We start from the raw sequence: 15,706 nt of genomic DNA on the forward strand, positions 1-15,706 counted from the left end.
AGCCTGTGGGGACCGGTGTGGGCAGGGCCGGCACAGCCGGCACGGCCGCCACATCCCCATGGGCATGAACGTCCGCAGCAGCCTTGGGCTCCCGACAGGGCGCTCAGTGCGTGTGGATGCTCACCCTGTCAATCTCCAAGTCATCGATGCCACTGAGGTCCAGCTCGCCGTCCCCACACGGGTCCGCTACAGGGAAGCACAGCACCAGTGTCGTTTGGGGTCAAGCTCTGGTGCACAAGCATACACACCCTCTAGGCCGTCTTGGGGGCTTAGGCCGAGGGCTCGTGGAAGCCCCCTTGTCCCCGCTCTGTGCGCACAGTGTGTGGCTCACACCTCAGGGCTCCGTGCAAGGAGGAGGCTAAACCAGAGCCACAGGCAAGGCAGCCCCACCAGGCCTCTGGGCTCCCGACGACAGGAGCACCTACGGAGCAGGAGAGCGGGTCATCTGGCTCTCCACCCACCGGCCCAGGACAGGGCCCTCAGGGAGCCCTCGGCGATGTGCTCAGGACATCATCAAACCCCCACCCACCCTCCTCCTGCCCCAGCTGGGTCAACAGCAAGATCTGCTCAGCCCGGGAACCAGGGCAGCCCCGGCTGTCGGCTGCCCCTGACCGCCAGGCGGTCCTCTGCGGAGCCCGCCCAACTCCACCCACAGCCCGTGGGCCGGCTGGGACGCTCTCCCGCACACTGCGGCTCTGCAGGCTCCCTGGTGCTCGGGCACACGGCTCATGCCCCTCCCTGCTCTGCCTCACTGCCTCCTCCCTCAGCTCCCGCAAGAATGGTCTCTTCCTGCTTCTTAAGTACAGCTCGGTCTGTGTCCCCACCCCCGTCACCCTAGACGCCACTGCCATCGGGGCAGGCGCACGGCTGCCACCACCATGCCTGCCCAGAGGCACGTGATAAATGTCTGAGCAGCACCCCTCTAGAGGCTCCCAGCGGACAGAGGCCAAGTCCCAGGCGCCCGGAGACCAGGCAGGAGAGGTCTGCAGCCCGGGGGGCCTGGGGGAGCCTGTCCTAGCAGAGGGCCAGAGCCTGCTCTTGGGAGTACACGGTAGCAGAGCCAAACTGGCCTTCCTCCCAGAGCTGCCAGCACCACCCCTGCCCAGGCGGCTCAGCACCGGCAGCACGGGGGCCGGGAGACGTCGGGCCAAGCATGGGGACTGCGCCCTCACTCAGCACTTGCCCTCCAGCTCACGCAGACGCTGGAGGGAAACCAGTCCCTGTCCCCTGAGAAGAGGCTGGCCCCAGGCTTCACACACGGGCAGGAGGGAGCTGCAGCCACAACCCAATCAAGCACGGGCTCTGGCCGGGACCTGGGCTCGTGCAGGAGGGTTCTGGAGGCGGTGACAAGCCCTGCTGGTATTCGGGGTGTCAGCACACGCTGGGGTCGACGATGGCTCACACAGCCCAGCACCTCCATCTCCCATGGAGGCGGAGGGGTGACCTGGACCTGAGATCTGCCGGCCACAGCCTCACCCCACCCGCCCAGAGGAGCACCCCCTGCCCCAGCCCCACCCTTCCCCGGGGCTCCCAGGCACTCACTGGGGTCCTGGCTCTGGGAGGAGATGCACTCTCGAATGGAGTCTGAGATGCCCAGGCTGGCCGCAGTGGGCAGGGGCCCGAGCAGGGACTCCAGGGCAGGGGGCCTGCTGCCACCCTCGGCGCCTCCTGCCACCTCAGAGCTGCTGGAAATGCTGTCGCCAAGGAGCTCCTGGTAAAAGTCCTTGTTCAGGTGGCTGGCCACAGCCTCCAGCTCCTCGTCCTCGGGGTCCTCCTCACCAAATAAGCTGGACGTGGTGTCCTCGACAGAGCCTACAGACACAATTTGACACACCCTGTGAACCAGGCGGAAAGCCAGGGAGCCCCACCTTTGTGCAGAGAAACACGGCCGTCCAGCTGCAAAAGGCATTTACGACACCAACTTAGGGAACCGAGTCGCACCTTGTCACAGCTGCCCGATGTCCACGTGCACACGAGGAGCCCTTGGCCTACACCTCATGCTGCAAAAAAACTGAATCTAAATAAAAATAAGAGCTAAGAGCATAGAAGCTTTAAGAAAAAAAAGGGAGAAAACGTTTGTGGCTTTGAATCAGGCCGAGTTTCCCAGATGGGATGCCGACAGCAACCCATAAAACACCCCCGAGCAGGACTGCTGCACCTCGAGCTCTGCCCTCCTGTGAGCGTCTGTGTCTGCAGCCGCAGAGAACCCTCAAAGCTCTGTAACAGGAAAACACACGCCTCGACCGAACGCGGGCAAAAGGCCTACATGGGGACTTGGGCCACCCCCGGCGCCACCCTCCCCCCGGGCTGGGAGCGGCGGGCCAGGGAGCAGCCCCTGCTCCAGTGGGGGGACATGCGCGGCTGCGGCCACAGCCACGTCAGGGGACACTGGGTGGCTCCTCCAAGGCTGGGGCACATGCCGGGCTGCCAACCCGAGCAGCTCGGTGCTTGTCCAGGACAGAAGCAGGTAAACGTCCACAAAGACGCTTGCGCACAAATGTTCCTTCAGCCCCGGCTGGACCCGACACCTGGGTGACTTCAGGGCACCAGAGACGGGGAGCTGTGCACGCGGGCCCACGTAGTCACGCGGAGCAGAGGAGCCGAAGGGGAACCAGGACACACCACAGATGTGAGACCCTGGTGGCAGCAGGCAGCCGGGCGCGGTGACAACCCGGGGGTGCTGGGGTGCGCACGTTCGCAATTCCAGCCACCGCAACGGTTTTGTGGTGTGCGTGTTTGTCAACACTTACCAAAGACTGCAGTTTATTTTTTCATTTTTCATTTTTAAAGGTTTTATTCACGTATTTGAAAAAGGCAGAGAGAGAGCGCACACACAGCGCGGGGGCAGGGCAGGGAGCAGCAGACTCCCCGCGGAGCAGGGGCCCATGCGGGGCTCCATCCCAGGGCCCTGGGAGCACAGCCTGAGCGGAAGCCCACGTTCAGCGCCCGAGCCACCCAGGGACCCCCGGGCTGCGTTTCAGGTTCATAGTTCGTCGTACGTGGATTACACCTCCACGGAATTTGCTAAAACGTCACCTATGAATGTTTGGTTTTTATTTTTTATTTCTTAACGTTTGAATTTTAATGTTTTAATTTTTAACATTTGAACGGCCCCCCACTCAGGGCCGCCTGGGCGGCTCAGTGGTTGAGCGCGGCCTTCAGCCCAGGGCAGATCCCTGCCTGGGGATCGAGCCCCACGTGGGGCTCCCCGCAGGGACCCTGCTTCTCCCTCTGCCTGTGTCTCTGCCTCTCTCTGCGTGTCTCATGAATAAATAAAATAAAAATCTTAAAAAAGAAAAAAAAAAAAGCACACCTCGGAACACCCTACTCTACTTTTCCAACACACGATACTTAAAAGTTGGGTAAGTACCGAGACACACGTGAGGATAACGCGTCACAACAAGTGTTTCTCTGGGGACAGGAAACCATTTGATTCCCTGAGAGCAGAGAAATCGTGGGAGTGACGGCTCTTCCTGATACATCTGCTGCACCTCCGCCGGACGTGTGGGTACCCCCGCCTGAGAGCCAGGCCCGGGCCTCAGCTGCCACGCGCCCTGGAGGCCTCCCCGCTGGCCTCACTGCTCCCAGGTGGCTCCCACTCCCGTGTCAACTCTCCCCTTCAACCAGAGTCAGACCGTGCTGTTCCCCCCGCCCCTGCCCCCGCCCGGGACCCCCCCACACCCACCGTACCCCACGTGAGCACCAGGCCCCCTCATTCACCTCCAGGCGCCCTCACTTCCCAATCACCACCTGCCCTCGCCGGTCCCTTCCCCGGTGTGCCGTCAGAACTGTGTGTCACCTCAGGTCCCCGCAGCGAGGCTGGCGGCAGGAGGCCAGCCCTGCTGCCTGCACCCCCACGGCACACCACGTGGCGGCACGGCACACTGAGCCAAGGGAACACGGGAGCTGAGGCCTCGCCAGGCAGCCTCCTGTAACCAAGGGGGCTGGACGACCCCACCTATTTTTGGGCCCGGGCCAGACAGAGGGAATGACACGTCTGCCATCCCGATGACACAGAAATGGTCTGGATAACCGTGGGGAGCAAGGAAGACGGACGTGTCCCGACGGTCTTGTTGGGGGAACACGTGTGAGAAGCTGAGAGGGGGCAGCAGGTGGGGAGCTCCCTCACGGCTGGGGCAGGGCACGCAGGTAGGCGTTGCCTAAGAAATGGCACGAAGAAAACCACGGCACAAAGCCAGACCTCCCCAGGGTCCAGAGAACACCACGCGACAAGTCACTCGGCCACATGTGAACGAGCCCCAAGTGCTAGAGGAGAAAAGCTGCGGGGCGGCTCACAAGGCCGCTCCCAAGTCTGTGCCATACAGAAGAGGAGGGCCCGGGGGAAGGGCCGGGGCGGGGAGCAGAGCTGCACACGCACACCTGCGGAGGGCCTCCCACGTCACCCGGAGCGCGCCACCACACACGCCCGCCAGCCAGCAAACGGGGGCTGTGGGGGGCACGGTGGGGACAGGCCGACACTGGCCACCTCCGTCCTCAAGGGGTTAGCGGGCGAGCGCATGAGGACCAGAGCTGGTGACGCCCTGGGGGACGCACACTCCCGTGGGCATCTCCAAGCACAAGCGCACAGGAGATGGCACGGAGGACAGTGCCCGTGACACCCCCGGGCACACTGATGAACATGGACATTTACACCAAGACCTGAAAACCAAAGGCATCCCCCCAGGACCGTAAACCCCTCACGTAAACTTTAGCATCAAAGAGAAACGCCAGCTGAGACTCAGTGTCCCAGAGGCTCTGATGAGGCTTGGGGGTGCCCGGCACACATGCCGCCTCAAGCCCCAGAGTACATCCGTCAAGCCGTGACCCCAAAGATCAAGCTGTGACCCCAAAGGTCAGGACACGGCGAGGCTGAAGGCGCGCAGAGGGAGAAGCAGGAGTCGCTGACTCAGCACACGGGAGGCAGCACGATCTATGACCGACGCACACGGCACTCACGGGAAATCTCTAACTAGCTACGAAAACCAGAAAACCCAGGCAGGGGGAGAAAGGCGGAGAAAGGACACATCTGTGGGAGGCACGAAATCAAACGCATCCTGAGACGCATGACTGCCCAAGTCTGCTGTGGGACCCGGGCAGGGCAGCCCGATGCCAGGTTGCGCTCACCACGCCCAGAAAACCCCATGTTCTCTCCACGAGCCCTCCAGACGTTAGAGACGCTCACCGACAGCCGACACAACACCCAGGGGGGACAGTGGGTGGGCACATCCTTCCCAGGGCGTCTCAGCCCAAAGCCTGCACTGTGTCCTGGGCGGCACCCAGGCCCCGCAGGCAGCCAGGCCATGTGCCCGCCGCCACCACGGCGACTCAGCAGGGCGCTGAAGGGCCGGGCCCTGGCCTTGGTGGCGGGAGACATCAGGGGCCCGAACGTCAGTGACAATCACGAGGCAGCCCTCTCTGTAGAACACACCACTCACATGGAAAACCCAGTGAGCAAGAGCACAGTACCAAGAGCCCAAACACAATTCCCAACACACGAGTGCACAGGAGCAGCACCTGGAAACCAGGGGAAGGACGCCGCTCACGGCAGCAGTGGAGGGCGGTGGCCTGGCGCAGAGACGCCCGCTCTCGGGAGGGAGTCGACAGGGCACTGGGCTGGCGCAGGTGGGCAAGAGGTGTCTCAGATCGTGCGAGGAAATACGATCGGTGGCAGACCCTGGGCTAGAGAAGGGGTGGAGATGCTACTCTCAGACGGTCTGAGGCGTGGGTGAGAAGCGTTGGCTCCAGCGCCTACTCGGCACCTGGTCCTGGTCAACAGGCAGGCGGTGCAACAGGGCCCAGCTGTAGACCTACAGCCCCAGAGGACTGGGAAGGACGGCGACGCGCCAGCGTCCAGCAGAGAAAGCAAGACCACGTGTGCGCAGAAGGATCCACCCAAGAACACACACCGCAGCTTTGCAATGCCCCAGTAGGAAACAGAGGTGCAGGGGAGCCGTGACGTGGGGAAGGAAACCCCGAGGAGGTCGCAGGCAATGGCGGCAGGAAGGGATTCTGGTGGGAGGGGGCATAACAGTCTGGAAGGAGGATCCAGGTGCTGAGGAGCAGCCTTCCCCCGAGGCCTGGAACCTGGGGGAGCCCCCGGACATTCAGCATAGCAAGTCACGGCGGGAGGCGGCCAACGGCCGGGGCAGTAAGTGGAACCCTGTGAAGTAGGACCCTGTGGCTACAGACAGACACTCCTGCACCCGTGCCTGGCAGGAGTGAAGTGAGCGGGGCTGGCCCCTCGAGGCCGTGTGGGTCGCGGCTGGACTCACCGTCCCGAGTCAGGGTGGCGAGGGCGCCCTTCGCCTTTGGCCGGCTGTTCTCCAGCTCGATCTCGATGGCATCCTGATAGCTGGATATCTCACCTGACGTGACAAAAGCACACAGTAAGCACAAACCCCGCTTCTCGGAGGAGACGGCGTCTGTAACGTAAGATCGCTTGGTTACCTTCAACTTCCTCCAGTTTCTTGGACAGAACTTGTTCAAGCTGAAACAAAGCAACGAGAACGTTCAGCAAAGAAACGAGGAGACCAGCCTGGGAAGCAGCACCCTCCAGGGTGCCCGGAGGCCCTCCACGGAGCGGCGGCCCAGGGTCCCCAGCTGTCCCCATAAGTCTTAACAACTGGGCCCCACAGCAAGGCAGCACTTGCCCAAGGCACCGTGCCCGAGGCACCCAAGGCTGAGCCTGGCACAGACCCTAACGGCTGCGGGGAAGGCGGGAGGACCATCTCGAGACCCGGCACTCCGTGTGCCACCCCTAGTGGGCAGCAGCGGTGCCCCTCCTGCCCCCTCAGCGCCTCACCCCACCATCTGTCTGTCCACGTCTCCCCGCAAGCCGTGTAGACGCAGACCCAGTCTAGCCTTTGCAACTGAGCCACTTATTTCAAAATAAGAACGTGAAACATGAGATCTAGAAAATGCTGCTAGATACTCTCGGGCTACACAGGCAAGGCACGGCCAGGCCAGCGGGGGGCTCACCTGCTTCAAGCGCAGCTTCCGCTGCCCGGCTGTGTACGAAGGGGGGTCACACTCCCCCTCCAGGTCGATCCTCATGAACTCGTCCACGGTCAGCTGGCTTGTGGGTGTGTCTTCAAACTCCGTCAGCCTGGAACAAGAGATGTTGCAGGGGGCCCAGGGCCCTTGGAGAGAGGCAGCCCAGCACCCCAGCCACGCTCAGCTACGAGCACCAGGCCCCAGGGAGGAAAGGCCATGCACGCCTGTCGCTCCCACGGGGAGACTCAGAGAAGGCCCAGAAGGAAGGAGGCCCTACGTGGTCACTGACTACAAATTACCTACGTCTTATGTGATCTATAAAACATCTAAAACTTTTTATTTTGGGGCAGCCCGGGTGGCTCAGCGGTTTGGCGCTGCCTTCAGCCTGGGGCGTGATCCTGGAGACCCGGGATCGAGTCCCGCGTTGGGCTCCCTGCATGGAGCCTGCTTCTCTCTCTGCCTGTATCTCTGCCTCTCTCTCTCTCTCGTAAATAAATAAAAATATTTGAAAAAATTTTTAAATTTTAATGAAAAATTTTTAAATAGATTTAAAAATCAAATGAGCGAAACACTTCCTTTTAATCTGCCTTTGGAAACTGCCACGGGAAAGGACCTCAGTTGAGAAACAGCCATCAAATGTTCCAGATTCGTGGTGTAAACAGCTACAGTGAAAGGTCTGCCTGTGGTCGAGCGGGTGACTCTCCAGTCACAGCCCATGTGCAGCTCATGCTGGAGCAGAGCTGTGCCGCCCCATGACTGAGCGCTCCATCCCAAAGCAGAGCCCGTGAGCCCCTGCTCCCATGGCGTGGTGGCCCTCATCTGAGCCTGGCTTCCCCGACCAGTCAGTCAGCTCTCAGCCAACCCCCAACCTACTTTAGAGAGAAACTCGGGGTGGAAGTGTCCCCACGGCAGATGCAGCTGGTGTGGCACCAGGAGGGCTGACCAAGACGCCCTGGAGGGGAGGCAGGAGGCCCCTCGAGGACCCCGGCCGAGCTGGACCCAGACCAGGAGGTGGCTCTGAGCAGCCCCAGGCCAGGAGTGAGCGCCACCTACCTCTTCCGCAGCGTGGACTCGCACACCTTGACCACGCTGATGACCTCTTTGACAGTTCTCCGGAAATCGTGCATCCTGGCTGCAACCAGAAGTGCTGGAGAGGAGCACGACGGGGAATCGAGAGTCAGAACAGGCAGCAGCAGCCCAGTACTCAGCGGCGGTGAGAGCCCTGCCTGGGGGGCCTCGGTCCAGTCCCCGGCCTCACCGCGGGTAATGGTCACGCAGTATATGTGACCGTCCCAACACCCGAAAGCCACACGCTGCTTTCCATCCAACTACACTATGGTTTAAAAAGGGAGGAGATGCTGCACCACACATTCTTCCTCAAATATAAAGAGGGTTAAAACACGTCTCTGAGAACCTCGCGCACCCCCTCAAAGTCAGTGAGTGAACTCTGGGGAGCCTGGTGGTTGTCCACGGAGGTAAGGGTTGTGGGGACACAGCCCAGGTCGGGGAGCAAAGGGGGTGGGCTGACTACGGGAGGCCGAGCTGGCCGTGCGCCTGGAACGCAGGCTGAGAGGGGACACGGTCCTGCTGGTGGCCGAGGTGCAGGAGCGCAGATGCGCAGACCCTTGGCATTCCAGGAAGGAGTGGGGCAGGGGTGCTGGGGGCGGGGCCGCCAGAGAGGAGTCAGGGCCTGCCAGGAGGACTCCAGGCCCCAGGGCTACGTCAGACCCCAGGGTGTCAGGCACAGGGGGAGGACTCAGACGGGAGACCGGGCAGCTACCCTCTGGGGGGCTAAGGAGACGGTCTGAAGGGCTGGGGCGCCCTCTGCAGTGAGGACGCGGCCTCGGCCTCCACGGGTGCTGCCCTGCCCCCCGGGCTCCCGGGCCAGGTCAGCTCTGGAGACCGCCGCCCCCACCCACGCGCTCGGCCTCGCCAAGTCAGGACAGGAGCCACCCTGCGGCCGGCGGGGCTGGGGTGAGCGCGGGGCCGCCGTACCCGCTCCGCAGAGGCCCGAGGGCCGCCGGCCGGTGTGCATCCAATCCCTCTTCATCCTCTGCAAGAGCCTCAGGGCTGTCATGGACACCTCGTGGTTCTTCTCACCGAACTCCAGCAGGTGGGCAAAGCGGGGGATGTAGAGGCACGGGTCTGCGGCAGACACACTGCGTCAGCGGGCCCGGGGCGAGTCCTGGGGCAGGGCCTCCGCCAGGGCGACCCCTCCCAGTCCTGCCCGACCCTGGGCTGGGGGTGCCCGCCCTCGTCCCTCGTCCCTCGTCCCTCGTCCCTCCCACAGCTGCCTCGGGGCAGGGTGCTGAGCCCGCGGGCAGCCGCAGGTTGTACACACGCCCCACGGCGAGCGCCTTTCCCCTGTCTGCCGCCTGCATCTGCCGGTGGGACTCTGCCCTCGTCTGCAGGCGGGAGCGCGTCTCTAGCGGCCACGTTAGTCGGCAAGGCAGGGCTCCGGAGGGACCCGGGGGCGCGCGCAGGCCCCCTCCCCCTGCCAGCCTCGGGCACAGCGCAGCAGAGCGTCGCGGCGGGGTCACCTGGGAAGGCCCTGCCCGGGCGGGGGCGGGGGCCAGCAGGGGGCGGGCCAGGCTGGGGGCGGCCGGGAGCCCGGGGCCGGGACTGCTGAGCCGTCCTCCCCGGCTCGGGGCCCACCTGGCTGCGCTCTGGGCCCTTGCACCCTCTGCCCGTCTCGGTTCCCAGAAGGGAGCAGAGATGAGCGGCCACCCCGAGGCGTTCCGGGTCCCCAGGGCCGTGGGGGCCGCGGGGGGGCGCGGGGCGGACGCCGTGGGGACCCGCCGGCCCAGCCCCCGCACCGGACCCTGCGCCCCGAGGCCCCGGAGCCGCCGGACGCACGGCCGGGGAGGGCAGGGAAGGGCCCGGCGGGCGGGGGCGACCTGCGAGGGGCCGTGCGCGTGCCCGCACCCGGGCGGGGGCCCTGGACGCCCCACAGCGCCGCGCCCGGGCCAGCGCGCGCGCCCCCTGCGCCCCGGGGCCGCGCGCCCCCTCGCTCCCGCCGGCGCCTGCGCACCTGCCGCCCCGCCCCAGTCCCCCCGCGGGGAGGCGGGGCCGGGACGCAGGGGCGGGAGCGCGCACGCCCTCCGCGCGGGGGCGGGGCCGGGACGCAGGGCCGGGAGCGCGCACGTCCCCCGCGGGGGGCGGGGCCGGCCCGGCCGTGACGGGCGTGACGTGCGGGCGCCGCGGCGGCAGGGGCGAGGGCGGGCCGGACGGCGCCCCCTGCGGCCGCGCTGCGGGCTGCGGCTGGGGCTGCGGCTCGGGCTCGGGCTCGGGCTCGGGCTCGGACTCGGGCTGCGCGCCGGCGGGGCGGGGCGGGGCGGGGCGGGGCGGCCCGAGGCAGCAGCGCCCGCCGCGGCCCCATGCTGCTGCCCCTGGCCTGCCTGCACGGCCGGGTGGCGCAGTGCCTCACGGCGCTCCTGGTGCTCGCCGAGCCGCCCCCCCGGCCCCGGCCCCGGCCCCGGCCCCGACCCCGGCGCGGCGCGAGGGTGCACGGGGCGCCGCCGACGCGCGCGGAGGCCGCCCTGCCCGCGAAGATGGCCGCGGAGCTGTACCCCGCCGCCGCCGCCGCCGCCGCCGCCACCGCCACGGACATCGCCAACAGCAACGCCAACGCCGCCGCCGCCGCCGCCGCCGGCAGGAAGGGCCCGCCCAGCGCCCCGCCGCCCGCCCCGCCGCCGCCCGCGCCCGCGCCCCCCGCGCCCGACAACAACAACTTGGAGAGCCCCAACTGGCAGTCCTTCCACCCGACCCTGCGCGAGAGGTGAGCCCGGCCGCCCCCGCGCCCCCGCCCGCGCCCCCGCCCGCGCCCCCGCCCGCGCCCCCGCCCGCGCCCCCGCGAGCCCGAGCCTGCCTCTGCCCTTCGCAGGAACGCGCTCATGTTCAACAACGAGCTCATGGCCGACGTGCACTTCATCGTGGGGCCCCCGGGAGCCGCCCGCAGGGTGCCCGCGCACAAGGTGAGCCGAGCCGCGGCCCGGCCGCCCGGCACCCCGGGGTGGCCCTCCTCGGCCTCCGCGGGGCGGGGCGGGGCGGGGCGGGGCTCAGGGCAGCTTCCCTCTCCCCGCAGTACGTCCTGGCCGTCGGGAGCTCCGTCTTCTATGCCATGTTCTACGGCGACTTGGCAGAAGTCAAGTCGGAGATCCACATCCCCGACGTGGAGCCTGCGGCCTTCCTGATCCTGCTGAGGTGCGTGTGCCCCGGAGCCGCGGGTCGGGAGGCGGGGAGGCGGGGAGGCGGGAACGCTGCGGGCCCGGGTCGGCGGCAGGGCCCACGCAGCCCGTGACGCGGCCCCCACCCTGCCTAGGTACATGTACAGTGACGAGATTGACCTGGAGGCCGACACGGTGCTGGCCACTCTCTACGCCGCCAAGAAGTACATCGTCCCCGCGCTAGCAAAAGCCTGTGTCAACTTCCTGGAGACGAGCCTGGAAGCCAAGAACGCCTGTGTCCTGCTGTCCCAGAGCCGGCTGTTTGAGGAGCCGGAGCTGACCCAGCGCTGCTGGGAGGTCATTGATGCTCAGGCCGAGATGGCCCTGAGATCTGAAGGCTTCTGCGAAATCGACTGGCAGACTCTGGAAATCATCGTGACCCGGGAGGCCCTCAACGCCAAGGAGGCGGTGGTCTTCGAGGCCGTCCTGAACTGGGCTGAAGCCGAGTGCAAGAGGCAGGGCCTGCCGGTCACCCCACGCAACAAGAGGCACGTTTTGGGGCCTGCCCTCTATCTGGTCCGAATTCCAACCATGACCCTGGAGGAGTTTGCCAACGGCGCAGCCCAGTCGGACATCCTGACCCTGGAGGAGACCCACGACATCTTCCTATGGTACACGGCGTCCAACAAGCCCCTCCTCAACTTCCCCCTGACCAAGAGGAAGGGCCTTGCCCCGCAGCGGTGCCACCGGTTCCAGTCTTCTGCCTACCGCAGCAACCAGTGGCGCTACCGTGGGCGCTGTGACAGCATCCAGTTTGCCGTGGACAGGAGGGTGTTTGTTGCAGGGCTGGGCCTGTACGGGTCCAGCTCCGGGAAAGCCGAGTACAGCGTGAAGATCGAACTCAAACGGCTGGGGGTGGTCCTGGCTCAGAACCTGACCAAGTTTGTGTCGGACGGCTCCAGCAACACCTTCTCGGTGTGGTTTGAACACCCCGTGCAGGTCGAGCAGGACACCTTCTACACAGCCAGTGCCGTCCTGGATGGCAGCGAGCTCAGCTATTTCGGGCAGGAAGGCATGACGGAAGTACAGTGTGGGAAGGTGACCTTCCAGTTCCAGTGCTCCTCGGACAGCACCAACGGGACCGGGGTCCAGGGTGGGCAGATCCCCGAGCTCATCTTCTATGCCTGAGGGGCCCTGGGCTGGCGTGGACGCCCTGCCCTCTGCTGGGCACCAGGAGGAGGCCTTTCTCTGCAGCTGGTCCGGCCGGGAAGGGAAGTGCAGGACATTGTGCTACCCGTCCCCCAGCTGGCTGCCTTCCTGACCCCATTAAAGGCTTCGCCAACTTTGTACTTCTCTCGTACTAGTCAGCTGCAGTCCAGAGCTGGGAACCAGAGGCTCCTCTGCACAGCCAGAGCCTGGGGTGCTGAGTGTTGGCTGCTGGGCAGATCTGGGGGTGCAAGGCAGGCTTCATCCAGGTCCCCTCCCAGTGGTGCCCACACCGTGGCTAGCTCTGGGGACCTTGCCATCCATCCCACCCTCATGAATTCACAGTGGTACGACGCCTAGCCCAGACCTTCCCTTCAAATCCACATTTGGGAAAAAATACCTAAAACAGTCCACGTCTACCTGGATTTTCATAACAAAGTTTCAGTGAAACGAGCTACCAATAGATTAGTGACGGAAGGAGCGTGAAGCTGGGGCAGGTGCCTTCCCCTGTGTTCCTTCCAGCACACAAAAAGCTCTCACTGAGCCCTGCTTCCTGGTTAGAAACAAACTGCCCCCTGGGGAGGTCGGCTGTCCCTGAGCATGCCCTCTGCTGGCAGGCTGGCTTCTGCTGTGGGTCTGTCGCTAGAATGCTCCAGAAAAGGCCCAGTGTCGGCTTCTGTCATACTCTGTGATGCATCACAGCCTCTGAGACAAAGCCCTACTGTAGGACTCAGGTTTGAGGGTGGTGGCGTGAAGTGGGGCTCTCTGCTGGCCCAAGGCTGCAGACCCTGGGGACCAATGTCCTGCCTCAGGCTCGCCAGCACCTTCCATGGCAGGCCCCAGACAGCCCCTGCCCAGGTGTACTTCAGGGTAAAGCAGGCTCTTTGAGCCCGTCTTCCCAGGCTGTGTGCTCTGGGGCCAGTTGCTTTGCTTCTGAAAACCCTTAGCTTGACCCCCAGAGGGAGGGACCGAGTCACTTGGCACAAGGAAATGGCATCTTGGACAGGGTCTGGGCTGGGAGCAGACCACCCAAGCCTGGTATACCTCTGCAGCTGCACCCGCCCCTGCCCCATCCTGCCGGACCCTGCCTTCCCAGCCCCAGGGTACCACCCTGTGGGTTATCCAGGACTAAACCCGGCCCACCCTCCCTGGCCCTGCATTCCACCTTCTTGAAACGAAATACACTTATAAAGGGCAAAACAGAGAGCAGCCCCTGCAAGTGGACTGTGAAGACAATCCTCTCAGTAAAGCTCCCGAGGAGACGGAATGGGCCAGCGACACCCCTACTCTGTGTGCAGAGATCCTGCCTTCCCCGGGACACCTGCCACCAGGTGTATTCCCTCCGTGTCCTCCTCCACACCTGCCGGGGACAGACCGTGGGCAGTCTTGTTTTAAACCAGGAGTAACCTCCAAACTGTCAGGCTCTCGGCTACTTCTCAGACGTTCCTTACCATCTAGTGGGGCCCTGGCCCCTGCACGTGACTCCCTCCCACTCCGGGCACCTTGTTGCCCTCTGCCAGCCCCAGCATACCTATCGCCGGCGCGTTGATGCAGAGCTCTCTTGCCAGAAGAAGGAACGTCTTCCCCAGCACATAAACATTCACCTGTTAGGAAGAAGCCACAACACAGAACAGCATTTGAATTTAGGGGATGTTTGGGTTTTTTTTCCTCACGATGCATTTCATTCACTGTCCAGTGTGACAGATGCAGCGTAAAAGCTCCAGGACCGCCCCCGCCCCCACCCCTCAGAGCAGCCCAGGGCCCTGCTTCCCTATCACGGGCAGCTTTTTCAGACCCTGCCACTGTCTCAGCAATAACTGGGTTTGCTAACCAAGTGTAGACACCCGGAGCTCAGTGTGTGTAATTCAGGGTGGTGTGCAGCTGCATATGCAGGGCCCACTGGCCACCCCGCCCCACGCAGACTGAGATCCTTATCTGTGGCCCCAGGGACCGGCTGAGTCATGGCCATGGGTCCCCGCAGATCTCAGGAACTCCCCTACCTCCCAGGCTGCTCCCACTTCAAGTCCAAATCGGCTGTGCAGTCCAGCGCCTGACCAGGGTGCAGACCTCCTCTGTTGCTGAGCCTGAGGCTGTCCTAAGAGCCTGCCCTGTGCTGACTAAGGCTGCGGTGCTATGGGGAGGGGGCTTCTGAGCAGTGTTTGACGGCAGCCATGGAAAACGCCATGGGGCTTGGAGGAGGTGCAGAATTGGGAAAAGCCGGGGCTGAGCCCCTCCTGCCTGAGCTGCAGAGGGTGTGGCCCTCTGCCTCTGGCTTCCCCGTAGACCTCCTTTGCCTCATCAAGCCTGGCCTGTGAAGTCCTGGTTGAGGGCTCCTTAACCCCGTGCCCAAGAAGCCACCAGAAAAGAGTATGAAGAACCAAGACCTCGGCGTGCAGCACGCCCATCAGGGGGTCTGGGCAGCACACATGGGGGCTTGTGGCCATCAGAGAGCACTAAAGAATGGAACAGAGGCCCCTCAGGGGCGATGGAGGCTATCTGTGGAGCCCCGTCAGCTCAGGGGCTACGCTGCACATCCAGGCCTCCTGCGAGAAGCCCCCGTCCTCGGGCTGGCAGCTCACGGAGCATGCTTCTAAGGGGACTCTGCCCTTGGGCTGCCCACACACGTGCAGGTGTGCATCTTCTAGGAGCGCCCGGCCTTCGCTGGGCTCCTGCCAAGCTCCTGCACCTTTACCCTCCTGACCTCATGTCCATCTGGAGCAGAGTGGAACTCACGTGCCCTGCAGTGTGCTGTTCCCTGCGCACTGCGCACAGCTGACCCACCTCTCTGACAGTGTCCCAAGCACACAAAGACCTAGATGCTACGGAAAAGGGTTCTCTGAATGGACTTCAAGTGGAAAGTCGAAATGCTAAGCGGCCTGCTGGCTACAGCACCTGGCGTGATTGCCAGAGATGCCGACGTCCGTCTACGGGCATCAGAAACTGGGACATGGACTCTGAGGATCGGTGAGGATCGGTCCCTGCGGAAGTGGCTGGTCACCGCTGGGTGTGGCCGGCCAGCCTTCCCGCTCCTGTCCAAATGGCAGGCGGGCTCTGTGTGAAGGCGGCCCGAGTGCGCCTGTGCCCACCATGCCTTGATGGGGTGACGGGACCCCCCACCCCGTCCTGCCCGGGAGAGCTCACCCGGATCCAAACCCCGGCAGGAACACCAACAACAGAATCGTGAACATGGGTCAGCCGTGGGTGGTCCCGCACCAGCCTCGCTCCGTGCTCCCTGGGAAGTCCTAGGGTGGCAACACGCCGCCACACGTGGAGCGCTGGGTTTCCACAATCCCAGCACATTACTGTGAGCCCGGCCACAGAGTACTTGAGCGGGACTCCTG

The 15,706-nt window shown here is 64.3% G+C and overlaps 2 protein-coding genes across 7 annotated transcripts in view; one reads left to right on the plus strand and one right to left on the minus strand.

Annotated features, from left to right (window-relative positions):
- The window catches only part of BRF1 (BRF1 RNA polymerase III transcription initiation factor subunit), a 54,892-nt gene that overhangs the window by 9,021 nt on the left and 30,165 nt on the right, over positions 1-15,706 (minus strand). For 3 of the 6 annotated variants that reach the window (XM_049113560.1, XM_025443957.3, XM_049113561.1), the window contains 8 exons: positions 13,897-13,969; positions 8,989-9,138; positions 8,047-8,140; positions 6,979-7,105; positions 6,448-6,487; positions 6,273-6,365; positions 1,543-1,812; positions 125-186 (listed from right to left, as the gene is read on the minus strand). In XM_049113560.1, coding sequence (XP_048969517.1) covers positions 125-186; positions 1,543-1,812; positions 6,273-6,365; positions 6,448-6,487; positions 6,979-7,105; positions 8,047-8,140; positions 8,989-9,138; positions 13,897-13,969 — 909 coding nt within the window. Of the gene's footprint in view, positions 1-124; positions 187-1,542; positions 1,813-6,272; positions 6,366-6,447; positions 6,488-6,978; positions 7,106-8,046; positions 8,141-8,988; positions 9,139-9,334; positions 9,521-9,648; positions 9,806-10,861; positions 10,999-13,896; positions 13,970-15,706 lie in introns of those variants that run through there. The other 3 variants (XM_025443962.3, XM_025443960.3, XM_025443959.3) reach the window with 3 other exon arrangements.
- BTBD6 (BTB domain containing 6) lies at positions 10,356-12,508 on the plus strand. Its single transcript, XM_025443964.3, has 4 exons — positions 10,356-10,771; positions 10,877-10,967; positions 11,078-11,196; positions 11,315-12,508. The coding sequence occupies exons 1-4, from the start codon at positions 10,371-10,373 to the stop codon at positions 12,345-12,347; spliced, it is 1,644 nt and encodes a 547-aa protein (XP_025299749.3). The 5' UTR covers positions 10,356-10,370; the 3' UTR covers positions 12,348-12,508.

Source organism: Canis lupus, chromosome 8 (assembly GCF_003254725.2).
Source record: "Canis lupus dingo isolate Sandy chromosome 8, ASM325472v2, whole genome shotgun sequence".
NCBI classification, from domain to species: Eukaryota; Metazoa; Chordata; class Mammalia; order Carnivora; family Canidae; genus Canis; species Canis lupus.